At 32.4% G+C, this 19,555-nt stretch overlaps 1 protein-coding gene across 1 annotated transcript in view; it reads right to left on the reverse strand.

Moving 5' to 3' along the window:
• LOC150091574 (uncharacterized) overlaps nucleotides 1-19,555 on the reverse strand; it is a 298,466-nt gene that overhangs the window by 74,712 nt on the left and 204,199 nt on the right. The window contains exon 10 of the mRNA XM_090369000.1: nucleotides 9,903-10,032. Within this exon, the coding sequence (XP_090225126.1) occupies nucleotides 9,903-10,032 (130 nt within the window). The remainder of the gene's footprint in view (nucleotides 1-9,902; nucleotides 10,033-19,555) is intronic.

The following is a 19,555-nucleotide window of genomic DNA, read 5'->3' on the forward strand; positions in this document are numbered from 1 at the left end:
TGAGAGGGTCATTAAAATTGACTTACAGTGCATATTTACTTTAAAATTCAAATTTTATTATTTCTAAATATTAAATGCTTTTTTCCAAATGCCAAAAAAAAGGGATTTTTTTCCCTGCATGGAGAGGAGGGTTGAGTGCATATAAAAATTAGAAATTACACTACACAAACTGAATATTTTAGAAAATTAACTCTAATTTAAAAAAAAGTCACTAATTGCTTCAGTTTTAGAGTGCTTTTTAGTATAACATATTCAAGCTATGACACTATATGTAATTACACACTTGGCTTCATTTCTATATAATTTTTCGCAATTTCCAGTGCCTTAAAACTTTTTAGACAGACATAATGCATTCTTTTCATTAGTTTTAGCAATACCATCTACAGTACTCTTCTGCCAACTTCCTCTTTGACTCAATTTATTTAAAAGTAATAATGTAACAAAAAAAAAAAAAAAAACTGTAAATACTAAATGACAAAATACAGTACTGTAAATTATTTTCAAGTGATCATACAAAGTCTGATTTTTGAATATTATAGATTCCAGCATATATTGTAGATTTCAGAAGATGTCCGTACTCAACCAAATACAGTATGCAGTCATCACCATCATCATGAACATGATCCAGCTTAAGTCTTTTAAGACCTGTTCCGCTGTAGCTCTTGGAGATGGTCTTGATCTTACCACCATTGTCATTGTTGGCCCACATCTCTCTTGCCTGGAGATTTGTAGTTAAATGCTAATTTTGGGATCCAATTTGGGTGCATTCTTTCTATATCACTGATACACTTTTTTCTAATGCTGTTTTACGCCATCTACTATATTATCTACTTTTAATTACTCATAAATATCTGAATTTCTTTTAGGGTCTAGACTTGTAAAGCCTAATAATGGTCTTAAAACTCTCATTGTGCTGCGTCTAGTTTTTGTGCATCTTTCTTATTTATTACCAAGTCTCACAACTATAAAAGAGGGCTAATTTTGAAGTAATGTATAATCGCAATTTTGTTTCAGTTGTCATTTGTTTTCCAAAGTGGCATTTAATTGTTCATTCATTTTATTATATTTTTATGTTTAGTGTGGATGTTTTTCCCTTCACTTGATATTAAATTTCACAAATAGGTGAAATCAGATATTTGTTCTATTATATTGTCATCAATAACAATTTTGACTCTTTGTATATATTTTCTACATAATCCCATTGATTTTGTTTTTGAGGTGATCTTCATCTAATTTTTTTTGCTTATTTTATTCAGTTCATTAACTGCTATCTGTAGTTCATCTTCTGATTTTGCAATTTATAACTTGATTGTCAACATATAATACAGTTTGTATTTTATTCCTGTTGTTTAACTGTATTCCGTTTTTAACTGTTTTTTTTTTTTTTTTTTTTTTTTTTCCCCCACTCCAATAATTTTATTGATGTAAATATTAAATAAATTTGGTGATAGTCCACATCCTTATTAAACTCCTTTATTGGTGTTAATTGGGTCTAATAGTTGGCCATTAGAATATTTTATGCAAACTTTTGAGTTTTTATTTAGGCTTTCTATCACTTTCCGGAGTTGGGTTGGAATATATTCTTCACATGAAATCTGCCAAAGGTTTTCCTGTCATATGCTTTGTCATAATCAATAAATAGAAGAAATGTTCATAGGTTAAATTCTCTTTTTTTCTCCAAAATTTGTTGTAATGAGAAAGTGGCATGTATTGTACTTCTAAAAATTGTTTGCTTTATTTATTAAATATATTCTTTAGTATATTAGAGTATAACTTTGATGCAGTATCCCTCTGTAGTTGTTAGGATTATTTCTGCAGCCTTTTTTGTATAAATTGATTACAATTCCTGTTTCCCAATCTTTGGGTATCTGTTGCTTATGCCATATGATGTTAAATAATTTTAACTGTGCATTTTTTTTTTATTAAGGGGCATTGTCTATGTCTGTGATTTTTCGTTTTTTTGATTTTTGTAATATTAAACATTCGTGGTATCTGTAGTCGCTGATTTAATATAAAATGAAACCTAAAAAATGTGAATTTTAAAGTGCCGTGAACATTTACTGCCATAAAAAAACATGGGCGTGGCTAAAATTATCTTTCCTGGTCAAAACAGCACTCAGTGGGTGGGGAGAGAGAGGGGACAAAATCGCGAGTGTGGATGTTTCTCGCTAATCCTTGTTCAGTATGTGTTATGTGCTTGTCATGGAAGATTTCGTCGTTTGCTTTTAATTTATATGCTTATAAATTGAATAAATTTATCAATTTATAAATTGATATGCTTACAAAAGTGATAAATCTACCATTTTGCAGTGTAAAACAGACTTTTTCGAGCGTGTTAATGGAAGAAAGTGACTTTATTGTGGACAAGTTCTTTCTAACCCATACAAAAATATGGCTACGAATAACAAGGGAAATGTGAAAAGATCAAAGAAGGCGATGACATTAGCGAATAAAATTGAGTTATTATACAAAATTTCTAATGGTGAAAGTGTCTCCTCAGCAGCAAAACATTATAAAATCAATGGGTCAACGGTATGATCAATCAAAAAATTGGAAGACAAAATCTGCCGTAGTGTCCGTGAAAATGCACTAATTGCTTCAAAAATTTGCTCTGTAATGCATGATCTTAAATTTAAAAAAATGGAAAAGGCTTTAAATCTGTGGATAGAAGACCGAACTCAAAATAAAATTCCTTTAAGTTCATTCATCATTCGCGAAAAGGCAAAACTCCTTTATCGACACTTTAGTGAAACTGGTGATAGCACTGGCGGGATAAGTTTTTTAGTTAGCACAGGTGCTGGTTTGAAAGATTTGTTTGAAATTTCTAATGAATATTACATTTAATATTAAATTGTTTTTTATTTTCATTTCGATGCCATATGCTTGCATTTCACTATGTACTGTCTACATACATATTCATATTATGAAGGTACATATAATACATACATAGACAAAATTTTAGACTAGTTTTTCTTATATACTTCATACTTTGGAACGGAACCCCTTTATTACTATGGGAGCTCAGTATTCTCATTTTCTCTTTATTACTATATAATTCAGTATTCGCATTTTCGGTATTCGCGGCATTTCTCAGGAACATAACCCCCGCTATTCGCGGGTTTACTGTAATTCTTCCATTGTTATCACAGATTCATCTTCCCACTCTTTTCTAGCTCTAAAGCTATACCATAGTTTGGAATAATATTTTTTCCATTCTGCTTGAGAAATGCAGTTGGTTTTTATTTTATCATTTACGTCCAGTTGTAATTTCTTAAAAATTTTAAAACCTTTTCTCTGTAAGCCCACAATATCACATTCTAAGGGTTTAACAAATTTATCCAAATCATCTCATTGAATTCTTCTGGTTAGTTTTCTAACTTCTGCTCTAAGCTTTTTATATTTTATGTATAAATAAAGGTCTTCAATTTGTAGGAACAGTTTATAGGCCTTTTTTTTTTTTCTGATCAATTGTTTGTTTCAATTCTTAATTTCAAGTTCTTAACCAATTTTTATTTTTAATAGGTTTATATCTAAGGCTTTCTTCAGCAGAATTAATTATTTTTATGTTTGATCAGATTTCCTCAACATTATTACTCTCATCTGATTTCAGTTTATTTTTAAACTGACTTTCAGCAAAGTAATTTGGTGCTTTCATCTTCCAACAAATGTATTTTTAATTTCTTAATATAAGCTGACCGGGCTAGACGGGTGGGTAAAGTGCCTGCCTGGCAACCCAAAGGTCGCGGGTTCGATTCCCGCCTCGGGCTTGGATCAAAGTACTGCAAAAACCTTGGGAGGTGCATTATGGCCACAGAAGCCTATGCACCAACTACCAAAAAAAAAAAAAAAAAAATTTCTTAATAGTTTTTTGTTGGTATATTCTTCTTTTTAATAAAATAATTTCTTTCTATTTTGAAAGTACTTTCTAGTAGGTAGTGATCAACTGTCAATTTCACTGTCTCTAAATACTCCAGTGTCTCTAATTTTGTTATTTAAAATTTCATTAATGATAATATAGTGTATTATAAACTTTGCATTTCTTGCTTCCCATGTAAATTTATGAATATTCTTGTGTCTAAAAAATGTACTTGTGATTTTAAGAGTATTAAAAATGCACAAGTCAATAAAACATCTTCTATTACTGTTGCCCATGGGTTCGCCTTCTGATCCTATATATTTGTCTATTGATTAAGCGCCAACTCTTGCATTGAAATCTTCTGCTAGTATGAAGTATGCCAGTATGTAGTTCAAGAAATATTAATATCGAAGTCCGATGCTACACTTTGGCATGCCGTTACTGTTATTGCAATGATAAAGCAAAATGTTATTGTTTAGGAGGTACTGCATGACTTACTTTATCATAATTTTATTTTGTATATGTATATTTTTATATTTATATTTTATCTGTATTTGTATTTTATTATATTTTATTTATCTCAATGCATATATGTTAACACTCAATATAGGGACCAAAATTTTCTTTAAATTAAGAATTATCAATTGCTTAAAATTATGGTATAATTCTTTTCTGTTAGAAGTGTGTAAAACAATGAATTCTTCTGAATTTCAAATTAAGAGATTTTACCAACATTTATATGACTTTTAAACCCTCTATTTTCTGTTACATTAAACTGTATTAGTGCATCCACATGTTTTAGTTGTATTAAGCACCTAATTACAATTTAGTTATATTAAGCACCTAATTACAATTTAGTTATATTAAGCACCTAATTACAATTTAGTTATACAGTGGTGCCTCGCAATTAGACTATAATCTGTCGCCGAATTAGAGTCGAATTGCGGGTCATTATAAGTTTATGGAAAATTGATTAATTCGTTGTCGGAGAGAAATACACAGTATTATTGACTTTACTATATTCTATCATATAACAAAATACATATGAGTACATACATTTCATTGAGCCTTAGATGTTGGAAGGATGTTTTATTTATCTTGTTCTATCCTTTCTCTTCTTCTCTTGGCTTGAATGGGGATGAGGAATTGATCAAGGGTGGACTGTCTCTCCCTCTTTTTCAAGATAGCCTTGAAGTGATGCATAGTAGTGTTGCTAAACAAGTCTGTCATTCTAGTTACAACAGCAGTGTTGGGGTGCCATTTTAAACAAGCAGACTGCACCTTCTCCCAATGGAATAAAATTTCTTTAATGGCAGCTGTTGGCATTGGTGGTTCTTCTTCAAGTGAAATTTCCTTTTCTCTCTCTCTTTTGCTTTCTGTTCACTGAGTGTTTTGAGTTCTTCCACGTTTGGTTCGTCATCGTGATCCTCCACAAGCTCTTCCACATCAGCCTCATCAACTTCTCCTATGTCGAGGTTCTCCGCCGTTGAAATGATTTCTCGCATGGCCGCAGTTGCTTCTGATTTTTCAGCGGCTTGGACTGCATTGTTGTCATCCCGAAAAAAGGAAGGAACGAGTTTCTTCCATGATGCACGAAGGGTCCTCTGTGTCACTCCCTCCCAGGCAGTTTTAACAAAGGAAATGGCGTGAAGAATATTGAACTCAAGTTTTCCAGAACTCCTTCAGTGTCTTATCAGAAGAATGAGTCACGTCAAAAAGCTGTGAAAACAAAGCCTTGGTGTAAAGTTTTTTTTAAAACAGGCAATTACTTCTTGATCCATGGGTTGGATCAATGATGTGGTGTTTGGAGGCAAAAACTGGACTTTGATGAAATCAAAGTCAATTTCAAGAATGTTTGCCAAGTCTTGGGGGTGGGCACTAGCATTGTCAAGAATCAGCAGTGCTTTCAAAGGTAAATTGTTGTCAATGAGGAATTTTTTTTATGCTCGGGGCAAACTCCTCAAAAATCCAATCTTTGAAGACTTTCTGGTCTACCCAGGCTTTTGCATTGGATCTCCACATCACTGGCAGTTTGGACTTGATGATTTTCTTCCCAAAGCAGCGAGGATTTTTAGAGTGGTAAACGAGAAGTGGCTTTACTTTAAAGTCTCCGCTTGCATTTGCTGCCAATAACAAGGTAAGCCTATCTTTCATAGGCTTATGTCCTGGGAGCGTCACTTCTTCTTGCGTGATGTATGTTCAATTTGGTAAGCGCTTCCAAAATAACCCAGTTTCATCCCCATTAAAAATTTGCTGCGGCAAGTAGCCTTCCGTCATGATTAAATCTTCAAATGTTTTCACAAACTTTTCTGCAGCCTTTTTATCTGCACTAGCTGCTTCCCCATGTCTGAGAACACTATGGATACCTGTTCTACCTTTGAATCTGTGAAACCACCGACTTGCCTTGAATTCATCAGTTTGATCTGAGATACGTCCTGGAATAATTTTCTTCTGCAATTCTTCAAAAATTAACCTAGCCTTCTCACAGATCATTGCCTGAGTTACTGGATCTCCTTTCATCTGTCTTTCTCTAATCCAGGTAAGAAGCAGCTTTTCCATTTCTTCATTGATTAAAGATCTGTTTCTGTCAGAAATTTTCATTGCTCCAGAGAACACCCTAGCACCTATAATCTTGTCTCTTTGTTGCCAAAAAGTTGCCACGGTTGACCTAAGGATGCCATACTCTTGAGCTACATCTGTAATTGTTCTACCATTCTGCCTTCTTTTCTATGCTCAACCAAGTGTGTTTCTTTCCTGAATTATTCTGCTGTTCACTTCTCTTTGGACCCATTATCAAATTTCACTCAAAAAATAAATAACTGCCAAAGCACAAAATTTTTTACTTTATGAGAAATGCAGAATTATAAATTAGCACAAACAACTAGAGCAAACGTGAACTCAGACTACGATTATTAACGAGATAATGTTGTCTCATAACTGAGGAAGAACTGACGGCATACCTGTAGCTATCTTTGAGGGCAGCTAACGTAGCTGAACGATTGAGGGATCTATTCCCGCTTTATCTATCATTGGTTAAATGTTACTCTCGCTCTTTAATACCATTGGTTAAAGTGTATGAAGCAGCCGTCACTATTTAGTGCTATTTAGTAATGTTAAACACAGTTACGTAGTCCAGCAAAGAATTCTATCGTGCAATATCATGTAGTGTTTTCGCTGGACCGTGAAATCCGACTGTCGAATAGCGAGGCACCACCTGTATTAAATATCTAATTAAAATTTAGTTATATTAAACACCTAATTAAAATTTACTTATATTAAACACCTAATTACAATTTAAGTGCTTAATATTTTTAAATATTTGAATTTTACGACAATTTTATAAAACAAAAATGGCTCTCTCCCATTTTTATGTTAATTTGAAACTTAAGCAAAGAGAAATGACAAATGAAAATTATATTAATAATTAGTCCACTACTTAGTACAAAAAGTATTTTAAGTGGAGTATTATATAGTTGACCATACTCTCCTACAATGGTGCAAACATCTTCATATAACAGATACTATCCAATATAAAATGGATACTTTTAAAATTAACAATTAATATTTTTCATCTTCAGACATAAAACATGAGGATATTGTTGGACCACACATGGAATATTGCGTTCAAGCACCTAAAAAAAAAAGACATTGAGCTTCTTAAAAGGGTCCAGAGATAGATAACTTGTCCAGTGTGATTGGCAAAAGGACATCCTTATGAGGAAAACTTTAAATATGTGGGTTGCACCACTTGTAAACTAGGCACCTTAGAGGCAACTTGATTGAGGTGTTTAAGGCTCAATAATAAAATGAATGAAGATGAAATTTTCATGGCTATAAATGATTCTAAATGATTCTAGGGGTCATAATTTCAAGTTACAGGGGGAGATGCTTAGACTGGATTGCAGGAAGTTTTATTTTAGCCAGCTAGTTATAAATTACTTACATGGGTGGTAGAGGCTGAGAGTTTGGGGAAATTCAAAGGTCAGCTAGATAATTACCTACGGGAGGGGAGAAATGCATAGGTTGTCTATTTCCCTTTTCTCTTATTACTTATTTTATTTAATTTTATTATTATTATTTTTTTTTTGGCTGGTGCAGCAGCCATACGCTTCCTTGCACTTTTTGGCCATTATTACTAATGATTCAGTTATTATTATTATGTTACTGCTTCTGTTACTATTATTATTATTATTATTAAACTGATTCAGAAAACATATTCATAAATTTTCTGATATCTGACACATACTAAGAAATGTAAAAAAAAAAAGTCCCTACTAATTACAAATCTGACTGACAGTAAAGAATTTCATGGTTAAAACAACTGCATAATGGTTTTCTAGCAAGCAAGCAACCAACACAAACATTGCATAAATACTAAAAAATTCCTGAAATAAATAGAAACAAGTTTCTATTTATTTATATATGTTAAAGTTCAAAACAGATATCTACAATAATCTAAAATTTAGTAAATATTTTTAAGCTAAACAACACCAAGCTATTCAGTTTGGTATACTAATGAAAAGCATAATTAAAAGAATTTGCAATTACTATTATGGTAGAATTAATAGACAGCTACTTATAAAAAAAATTAAACATATTTACATTGTCATATAAGCACTATGAATTGTGTTGCAAAATCATTATTTAGTTGTTTTTTTTATATATAAAAAAACCAAATCTTCTAAAAATAAGAACTAGAAGGAAAACACTTACATGTACAATGAACTAGCTTTCCTACATGAGACTAATAAAAACATAATAAAGAGTATGAAACAGATCAGACCTCCCTCTATAAAGGAAGAAAGTCAAGAGCCAATTCTGCACACACTCACATATCTACATCTATTTTTCTTTCTCCTGGGCTTCCTAATGATCAATTAATAAGCTAACAAGCATGAACTGATAAAAAAATTTGTTAAGAGTTTCCTGCTTCCAGTTCCGCTCGCAATCCCTGGAAATAGGTCTTTACTATTATTCAAAGACCCAGACAGCTCAAGGTCATTTCTCTGCCTCTGCCTGGATCAAAACACTTTAGAAAGCACAAAAAGTTTCCTATATTACAGGACAACAAAAAAGATTAATAAGATAAATAATAGTTTTTAGATGATGTTTCCATGCATTAGTAATAAAAATTTAACAAAGAATTACAAATTTAGTCATTTTTAAATTTTAAATAATTATTTTATATTTCAGCATGAGAGAGGGGTGTCAGGATAGAAGAGGGACAGAACAATTATTTTATAAAGGATGTGCTATATGCAAAGGCCAGCATCTTTTTTTTTTTTTTTTCCCAGTATTTAATATCTACCTTTCTACTAAATAAGGCCTCTAATTTCATATGATGAAACATTAATAAAAATTTAAAATAAGAGATTTTTAAAAAAATTAATCAACTGTACCTAAAAATAAAACAAGAAAAGAAAAGAAAGCACTTTGAATGCTAAAGCGCCATCTCTTGGGAAATAATGACACCACAATTAATATCAACACTTAATTATCAATTAAAAATTAATTATTTAGTTTAGAATTTTGATGTCATTTACTTTAATTTTAAAATATTTCATAAAACATAACTTATATAAAGGTGATAATATTTTTTAAAAGATAATTAATTAAAATAATATAGCAGAATAAACATTTCAGACAATAGAAATACATAATTACATAAACTGTACACATTCTTAAATACTTTTGCTAGATTTTAATATTTTATTGAAATAAAAAATTTTCAATTGTAAGATTAATAATAAAAAAATGTAATGACTATAAAAAAAAGAAAAAGCAAACACAATCTTTTTCAATTAAGGGGTACTCAGATCTAAATACAAATAGGAAGAGATTATGTAACTTAAGAAAAAAGGGTACTGTCTTTAGGTACAGTCTCATAACAAAGGATATATTTATATTTATTATCCTTGAATATAATAGGAAATGTTTCCTAACATTTTTTTAAATGAAATAATTCTTTGAAAGTATATCTAAGCTCACTTCAACATTTATGCTAAGAAGGGGAAAAAAAAAAAAAAGCTAATTCTAACCACAATACCTTTGTGTATTGTCAGCAGTAATATCTGATCGTGCTATCCAGTTATCAGCCAATTCTTGTACACGAGAAAATACTGTATCAACCTGACTAGTGGGAACCGACTCCTTGCTAAAGGTGGCTACTGCAGGTCCTGAATAAAAAATAAAATGAAGACTACAAAGGTCAGTTATTCAAACCATTTAAAATTTGGAAATCTAAAAAAGCATAAAAAATAAAAATAAAAAAAAAATGCCACAATTTGTTCTCATAGTAATTCAGAACTATGTTTTTCTTATAGTGGCTTAACCTCCAAGCAGTGCAGAGAAACAACTTCTAAAGGGGATAAAGATAAATCTCTTAAAATCACGTGGTGAAAGGAGAATGGTACACATTATCAATAAGCCTATTGCAAAAAAGGTTTATAATTATTATTTTGTATATATTATTAAAAATATGTATATATTATTTTTTAATTAAAAAGTAATATCTAAATGAATTGATAAGACTTAGTGCATGTCAATAAATCAATAAAATTTTAATGTACAAAAATGAATTTCCTGATAACAAAATTAAATTTTTTGATCCTTAGTTATATTGCAATATTTATGTATTTATATTTCAAAAGGTAAATGGATAACGTTATAGATAAAAATAATGTACATATGTATCTAAATTACCCATTAAAAAAATATAAAGCACAGCCGAAATATATATATAACACTATATAAATCTAATACTATTACTAGAGTTTAATGTACCACATTAAACTCATTATCAATTAACCACATTATCAATTTTATGTTAAGTTATCTTATTAATATTCATATCATTATTTACTTATGTTTCATATATGTGTACGTATGTGAATTTATTTAAGTGCATGCCATTGTGGTATAAATTTTTAAAAAAATCTACTTATGAATGAGCAGGTATAATTATATAACATGATATCTTAATAACATTAAACACATACATAAAAATAATTTATTAACAATACAAAAATTTTTTATTTTTTTTAAATAGTGATGGACTTGAAAGCAAAAACTAGAAGTCCTTCACCAAACTGGCAATGGAATAAAAAATAATAAAAAATAAAAAAAACTTGCAAATTTTATTTTATTGAAGAGTTCAGTGTGCAACTTTAATACTGTATTCAGCACCATCTTTACCAAGGTGGGGGAACTAATGACACTAAATAATTTACAATATTACATAACAAAAAAATTTATAATTCCATATTAAAATCTTTATATCAATATTAAATATGCTAAGTGTTTTAGGATGTTTGCAAATTTGAAAGCAATATTCAATAACTGGGGAACAAGTAAATATATGGGCTGTGTTACAGTTAATAAAGGTAAAAACACAAGCATTTATAATTGCATGTACAGTATCATAAGTGTGCATACATGTGTATGCATCCTATCAGGGCACATGCATATATACTCCTATCACTAGTGTACATGTATACTTGCATGCACACTAATGATAGGAGTATAGTACACAAATCTGATGTAATGGTTATGTCAGTAAATGCAGACATAGTAGGGATATCAGAATCATGGTACCAATCACACAAACTGCAGAATTTGAATGTCAGTACTATGTGTACAGGAAGAACAGAAGTGTGGGATGAGGAGAAATAATGCTCTTGGTTAAAAAACACAAAGGATCTGAGGCAGAGCACCCAGATGATGTGGGTGGCCAGTGTAATGCTGAGTCAATCTAGTGTGAGAAAGGCATTTGGAAAAACTAAAATGAGTGCAGAAGTGGGTTATAGGCCTGTGTTATAATGACTGTGATAATTATAAACAATTGTACAGACAACAGAGTGGGCCAGTAAGCAAGATTGTTTTAAAATGGGGCATTTCAACTTTCCAGATACTGAGTGGAACTTATAGGTTGGTCACTTACACAGGCAGAAATTTTTTGAATTTAGTGGATGCCACTTTCCACAGCAGCAAGCCAGAGAGGCAACAAGAGAAAACAATATTTTTGATCTGAATATCAGTACTGGCTCATCATTCATTAAGAATATCCAGATAAAAGAATCACTAGGTGGCAATAATCATAATATATATTGATGTAGGACATATTTAAAGATATAACTACTGGCTAGGATTAACTAGCTGGGACTAACTGCAAATTCTAAATAGAAGGCATTCAGAGAAGTAATCATAGAAGCTATCAGTGTTTTATACCAACTAAGAGATATAGTTAAAGGTTTAGATCTAAATGGAAACTGAATTCCCTTTCCATCTGCATATGAGGTGTGACAATAAATTTCCTGAATGCCTTTACAGTTTGGAGCTGGTTGCTTCAGCATTATGGTGTAATATAGACACGTTTCCAGCATGTGTCTTTGCTTATGCTGCAGTTGTAAAAGAACTGTGCCACTTAGCAGCCCTGTTGACAGTGAGAAAGTGCTTCATGATCCCACTGGAAAAAAATGAGTGATTGCTGGTAAGAAAAAAGAATCATTTAGTTTTGTGCAAAGTTAGCCAAATGTGCAAGTAAAACTGTGGACATGTTATCAGTGGTTTATGGAGGTGAAGCATTGAAAATAGTAAATGTTTCTGAGCAGCATGTCCAGTTTAAAGAGGTCAGGAGCAGTGGCGGACTAAGAAAAAAATCGGGCCCCACCTAGGGTTGCCATCTTTTGATCGTTATGTTTACACATACAGAATCATGCATATAAAACATTTGAACTCTATTATGGAAGTTGCCAACTTAAATCAAATAGTTCATACCAACGTACAACAGAGGCATTGATTAAATAACTAAATCTACCTAATCAATGTGCGACTATTGCTATCTGGTGACACGCTGTATACACAATGATTCACCAGATAGCACAGCATGCAAAGATGATTTGATTGATTGGCACGAAACAAGCGGAACGTTATAAATTTATTTAAAATAAAATAATGAAAAAATTTATAATAAAACTGTTGTACGGGCCCTAGGCAGTTGCCTAGTCTGACTTGGCCAAAGTCCACCCCTGGTCAAAAGATGATTAAAAAGTGATTGTTCCAAAAATTCACAGTATTTATGGACAGCGTTTGGACTTGGGTAATGATGCACTCACCATCAGGCAATTTCTGATGGTGAGTGCATTTCAGCCAAAAAAACCAACCATTAAACTGAACCATACAACATATTTTCCATACTTATGATTGCTGGCTTTTCAAGAACTCCTGAAGACTGCTTTGAAGGGCATAGATTTGCAGATATTGACAAAATTCAAAAAAATGTGATGGCGATCCTAACTGGTATTTCAGGAGGAGTCTCAGCAATATTTTTGGCAGTGGTGACAATGTAGGATTGAGTACATCTAATATCTAGTTGTTCAGGGAGGCTAATTCAAAGTTGAAAATAGCCATTAGAATAGGGTTACCATCTTCTGAAATTGCCTGAGCATTATGGTGTAATATAGACACATTCCCAGCATGTGTTTTTGCTTATGCTGCAGTTGTAAAAGAACTGTGCCAGTCCTTAGCAGCCCTGTTGACAGTGAGAAAGTGCTTCATGATCCCACTGAAAAAAATGAGTGATTGCTGGTAAGAATAAAGAATCATTTAGTTTTGTTCAAAGTTAGCCAAATGTGCAAGTAAAACTGTGGACATGTTATCAGTGGTAAAAAGAGGACAAATATATTATGCAAATAATAAAATAAAGACAATGTAAACCACATTTACTGATGTTTAGGATTAGTACATTCATATTTGTCTTGAGAAATTATTTCTTTCAATAGCTCTGGATTGCCTCTCAAATATGTGTAAAAATCAATGCATGACATATGTTTGAAATTGTACTGCAAAAACAAAATACCTTTTACAGAATAGACATTTAACCTATTCCTTTCTTTCATCCACTGACTTTGCATTAGAGAGAATACTCTCTGTACATTCACATTGTGAGGAGGAATTGCAAAGAAAAACTGGGGAATTTTGAAAAATTCTGAATGGAATTCAATATTTTTTGAATTACTAAAATATTTGGCCCACTTTTCATGTATAAGAATGTTTTTAAAGTCTTTATAATTCATTTGACCCTCAAAAAATTTCTTCAAATTGTTAAATTGGTTAAAACACTTAACGTCATCAATTGTTACCCCTTTGTCAATCAAGTAGGAAATAGAACATTTTATATCGTTCCAGCTTGGTAGTGCATCCATTTTCATCTATATAAAACATGAAATGGATTCCATATGGTGAAGCCACTTATCTAAATATTCCATGCGATTTCTATACAGATTTTTTGTATCACTAGAAAATTTTTCACATTCAAGTACAAGTCCTTCATCATGTTTTTTGTATAGCATTTCCTTTACTCTTAATGGCATGAAGTTGTGATCCAACCATTTCGAGATAATTTCTTTCACTGAGACATCTAGCACTTCTGCAGCTGAGTAACTTTCCCTTTCAATTCGTTGTATGTGTGTGTATGGAATACACTCATAAGTGATTGCATGAACCAAAGATGAATCCTACTAAATCCATTTTCAAAGAACCTTTTAATCACAATGGGAGGTTTTTCTTGGGACAGAAAATAAGCCTGTTAAGCTGGAAACATATCTATGAGCCTTGTGATGCTTGGAAATAATGAAAGCCATCTCGTCTTGCTGTGAGAAAGGAGCTGTCTATATTCAATCTCAACAAACTTACAGTATTCCTTAAGCTCTTCAGTCCGGACTGTATAATTATGAAAATACTGGTAAATTTTAAAAACAATGTTCTCTACATCAACTTCCCAAAGTTCTGCAGCATTCTGAAGACAATTGTTCAAAATATGTGCAGGGCAGCCCACTCCAATCAGTCTTGTTATGCAACAATTTCTTTAATTTTGCAAAGACATTATTCCCTTCTTCATTTCATCTCAGTCCTCCAAACATTGTATTGCAATTGTCCCCAGTGAATGCAATACATTTTTCACACAAACCATTTTTTTCAAGAGTTTCTTTAACATACATAGAAATGGTATCTGCAGTAGCCGAGGCCTCCGTAGCCGAGTGGGCAGGAGCGGGAGTGCAATCGCACACGCTCTTTGAGTAGACCGGGGTTCAAGCCCCTGACTGCTGAATACGGTCGATCTGCCAACCCGCACTGGACCAGCGTGGCAGATTATGGTCCATTTCCCTCAGCATGAATTGTTGAGGAGGCTTCCACCCTGCAGTGGGTTGATAATGGCTGCACTTTACTTTTTTTTTTTTTTTATAACCCTCCTTCATTTACATCAAAATACTGAATAATCAATGGGAAGATTTTTTCAGAATCATGATTACTTCCATCAGTTGAGACCCCACAGTATGCAATTTTATTTTCGTTTAAAGTTTTTACAGTAACATTAAGAGATTGATTTGCAAGTACAAAATTTACAATGGCTTCTGTCTTGGTTCTAGTGCAGGAAAATCTTTATGCTATCTCAGAATCAAAAAATACATTTTTTAACATGACAGTTGTGCAATCCATTGATTTGTAACTACTATGATGTTTAACAGTGTGAAAAGCAAAAGGTACCCTCTGCAGAAGCCAGATCATGTTCTATTTTACAGACAGCTTTGACAAAAAAATCTGTAACCTTTCCCAAAGAGGCCTCACCTTGAACTGCTTTCTTGTGCTTCTCAGTTTAAATGTGATGCTTCAAATCACCAACCCCTTTATTGGCTACTGAAACATATGTCCCCATTCTGCAAACTTTACATTCAGCTTCCCATTCCTCTCGGCCAGATACAAAACATGGAAATTTGTTTTTCATCTCTTCTGTAAACATGCACTTCCTTTTAGGCCTTTTAGGGGGAAGTATAGTCTATATAATATTAATTTTTATAATTGAAATAATAATAAATATTTTTTATTGTAAGTAGTGAAGCATAAATTTTATTAAGGTTATGTTATGTTTTACATTCACAACTAAACTAACCTAATTGCAGAAAAGTACCTACAGGTATAAAGATGGATAATAAATATTTTTGTAATTAAAGTGAAAAACAGTATTTTAAAAAAAGGTAAACTTTGGTATTAAATAAACTAGTGTCTGCCTCTTGATTGGATCGTTGATAAGTATACCAAATTTAGTCGACAGTACGCAACTTTCAATCAATTTGGTGTGTACACAGCTCAAATCCACGTTTTCATATGCTGCAATCAATTTCTAAAGAAAACAGTCCCCTCTAACTGTCAATATTTATTTGACATGCTGGAATTCCTGTAATTTATATATCTTTTTCTAGCACACCATCTGATCTGCATGAGTCATCTACTCTCTAAACCAAAATATTGTATTGCTAGACTATATAAAATTTATATGTGCGTAAATTCTGAAGCAGGCGTGGGTTGGTAACAATATCAATGCACTAAACTGAGCATTGTCAGGGTCTTCCGCCTAATTGTCAACACGGAAATTCGAATTGAAGAATCCTCTGCAATTCCGAAAAAGATTCTGTAGAACATAACTTGGTAGTTTTCATCAAGCTTGCATAAAAAAATGGCGCATAATATAAAAATCCAGACATTTAGACAAATTTATAAAAATCCACCTGGACAAAAATTTTAGACAAAAAATCCAGGCAAATCCGGTTAAAAGAGGACGGATGGTAACCCTGCATTAGAATGTTACTATACAGATATGGTTTCTACAGAAAACCATATCTGTATAGTAACATTCTGAAGAATTTATCATCACATCTTGTACATGCAAAAGAAAATATTTTTGGCTATGTTCTTGTACCTTGATAAAGGCAAAAGGCTCCTACAAACTTGATGCACAGTCATATTTAAAACTACATCTCTTTTCTGTTGATCCAAATTTAAAGTACAATCTGTTTCAAAATAAACTTAGAAATCTATTAGTTTAAGTCAGGGATTCTCAATGGGGCAATTTTGTGCCCAAGGGGATTAAAATTGGTTTTTGGGGGGTAAAAATATTATATTACAATGGTTTCTGACCCTCCAAAGATCAACCCTACCCGACGACATCTTATTCCTTATTATATAATTTCTCTCATTGGGTCTACTTTTTCCCAGAGGCAACTGATTTTTAACATATAGATATATTAGGAGTGAGTGATAAATTTGGTAAAAGGAACATAGTGGGCATAATTTAATTCAACCACCTTTGTTTTCGTAGGCATTAAATACCTAAGTTTTAGAAGTAACGTCTCAGTAATCCTTGCCGTTTGCACCTTTCTGACAGCTGCGACCTTGGCGGCAGCATGGTGTGGTTTATTTATTTATTCTTTGTTTCATTGGTCAATATATGAGGCATGGATGGGATGAGGAAATGTTTCAGTCTACTGTTTCTACTTTCTAAGTGAAAATTAGTATTGATTTATTAGTATTGATTTATCCTTGTGGAAGTTGTTTATTTTTGATCCACAGTGCTTTTGTGAGTGACATGGGCTATGAGAGTTAAATAAAAATAGTTTATATTTTATTAGTTAATTCTTTGTAGTTATTCAACCCATTATTAATCGTGGCAACTGCCGAAAAGAAAAGTGTTGACAGTATCTGGATGAATATCTAGCTTATTGTTTTACTGAAAGCCCATTCGACTCAAGACAGCCTGTGTCTTATGTGTAATAGTTCTTTTTCAAATGAGGCTATGAAACCATCAAGACTTTTAGATCACTTAAAAAGGAAACATCCTGATAAATATGGTAGACATATCGAATATTTAAAAAATTTAAACCAGAATTTTGAGCAACGTAACAACGTTACTTCTTTATTTAAGAACACACAAATGACGATGGAATGATTGAGTCTTATAAAATTCCTGAAATCATTGCTAAAACTGGTAGTGCTCATACAGTTGCTGACTGTTATATGACCTGAAAAACATGGTTTGATGATAAACAAGTACCATTGGAAAATTTGGTATCCTGTGCCACTGATGGTGCTACCTCCATGGTTGGAAGACAAAGGTTTTATAGCCTACCTAAAGGAAGTATGTCCCGAAGTATTACGATATACTGCATTGCACACCAACATCATCTGGTTGCAAAAAATATTAGACCAGTTCTTTATCAATCTCTCGGTATAGTTCTAAAACCATCAATAAAATAAAGTCATATTGCAAATATGATTGCCTTTTCAGAAAATTTTGTGTTGATAATAAAGAACTGTATGTAAGGCTTTTACAAACAGAAGTCGGATGGCTTTCTAAAGGAAATTGTAACTAGATTTGTAAATCTTTTTGATACGATAATTAGTTTTTTTAGAAAGCGGAGACACAGATTTAGCAAACACAAAAACAACATATACAGTCCATTCCGGTTATTTGGGACACATCGGGACTAGTGCATTTTGGCCCGATTAAGCGGATGCCCAAATTATCCGAAGTTTCACATAAATAGTGACATGCTGGAATTCAACATAGTAAAGTACCGTTCACTATACGATGTGCAGTAAGCGCTGGTCATTGTAAAAATGTTTGTGAATTGAATTTTAATTCTATCAAACAGCGATTCTAATTAGCGAAAACAAAAGGAATATTATCCACAGGCTATAAAAGCAAAGATATATTAAGCACAAATTTACCCTTTATTACCTTACCAATTAAAAAATTAAATGATACGTGAAAATCGGAAGAACATAAGTGATAATCGGAATAATTAATACGTACTGTAATATATACATACGAACTAGATGACATTTCTGTTCACTGACATTTGTGTGCAGGGGATTAAAATTTAAAACAGTAAAAAGATAAGCAATTAATAACAAAGAACACGGCACACACAAATTGCAAGTAACACAATATGTGCAAGTGAGAACGGAGTAACGAGTTACAAAGCTTTAAAAATAGGAATGAAGAGAAGATCTGAAAATTAATTTTTAATATGATTAAAGATTTCATGGAAGTGTAAACAAATTTCATCATAATAACCCACAGAATTCCAGCTCGGTATTATCACAAATTCAATAAGATCGAGTTTACTGTCCGTTTATGATAGATTTCACTAACAGAAAAGCCCAATAAACAGGTGACTGCTAATTGTTTTTATTATTTTATGGTTGTGACCTCCATAATTTCGACCGAACCACGTGGTACCGTCGGAGACAATCGTAGGGTAATCTCCAGTGCTGCGGTCTCCTGCCCCGATTAAACGGCATGCTGTCCCAATTAAGCGAAGTAAACTCTGGCTATTTTCTCGATTGGTTTCTGCTTTTTAAGATTTGCCCCAAATAAATGGCTGCCCCGATTAACCGGTGGCCCAAATAACCGGAATCCACTGTACTATATGGCTTGGATTTTTCAAAAACTTAATGAAGTATCGCTTCGACTTCAAGTGAAATTAATTACCGTGATAAACTGCAAACACGTATTAAAAGCCTTCATTGAAAAACTGAAAATATTTGAAAGCAATTAATGATATGGTTAGCTGAAATAAATTAATCTCTCACCGAGAATGATCTTAAGAGTTATTCAGATCGTTTGTGTTCTTGAAAAGGTGAAATTAAAAATAGATTTTCAGATTTATTTTCTTTTGAAGTGAAGCCATGGATGTTAGATCCAACTGGATGTGATGCTGGGTCTGCTAGTGAAGAAATTCAAGAAGAACTCTTTGAATTAAAATATAACAAAGAATGCAAATATAAATTCGAAAAAGGTGTAATGGCTGAGTTGTGGTGATAAAAAACAACTAAACTTCTTTATCCAACATTATGGTATGA

Source organism: Mastigoproctus giganteus, chromosome 1 (assembly GCF_048544385.1).
Source record: "Mastigoproctus giganteus isolate SK-2022 chromosome 1, ASM4854438v1, whole genome shotgun sequence".
Taxonomy (NCBI): domain Eukaryota; kingdom Metazoa; phylum Arthropoda; class Arachnida; order Uropygi; family Thelyphonidae; genus Mastigoproctus; species Mastigoproctus giganteus.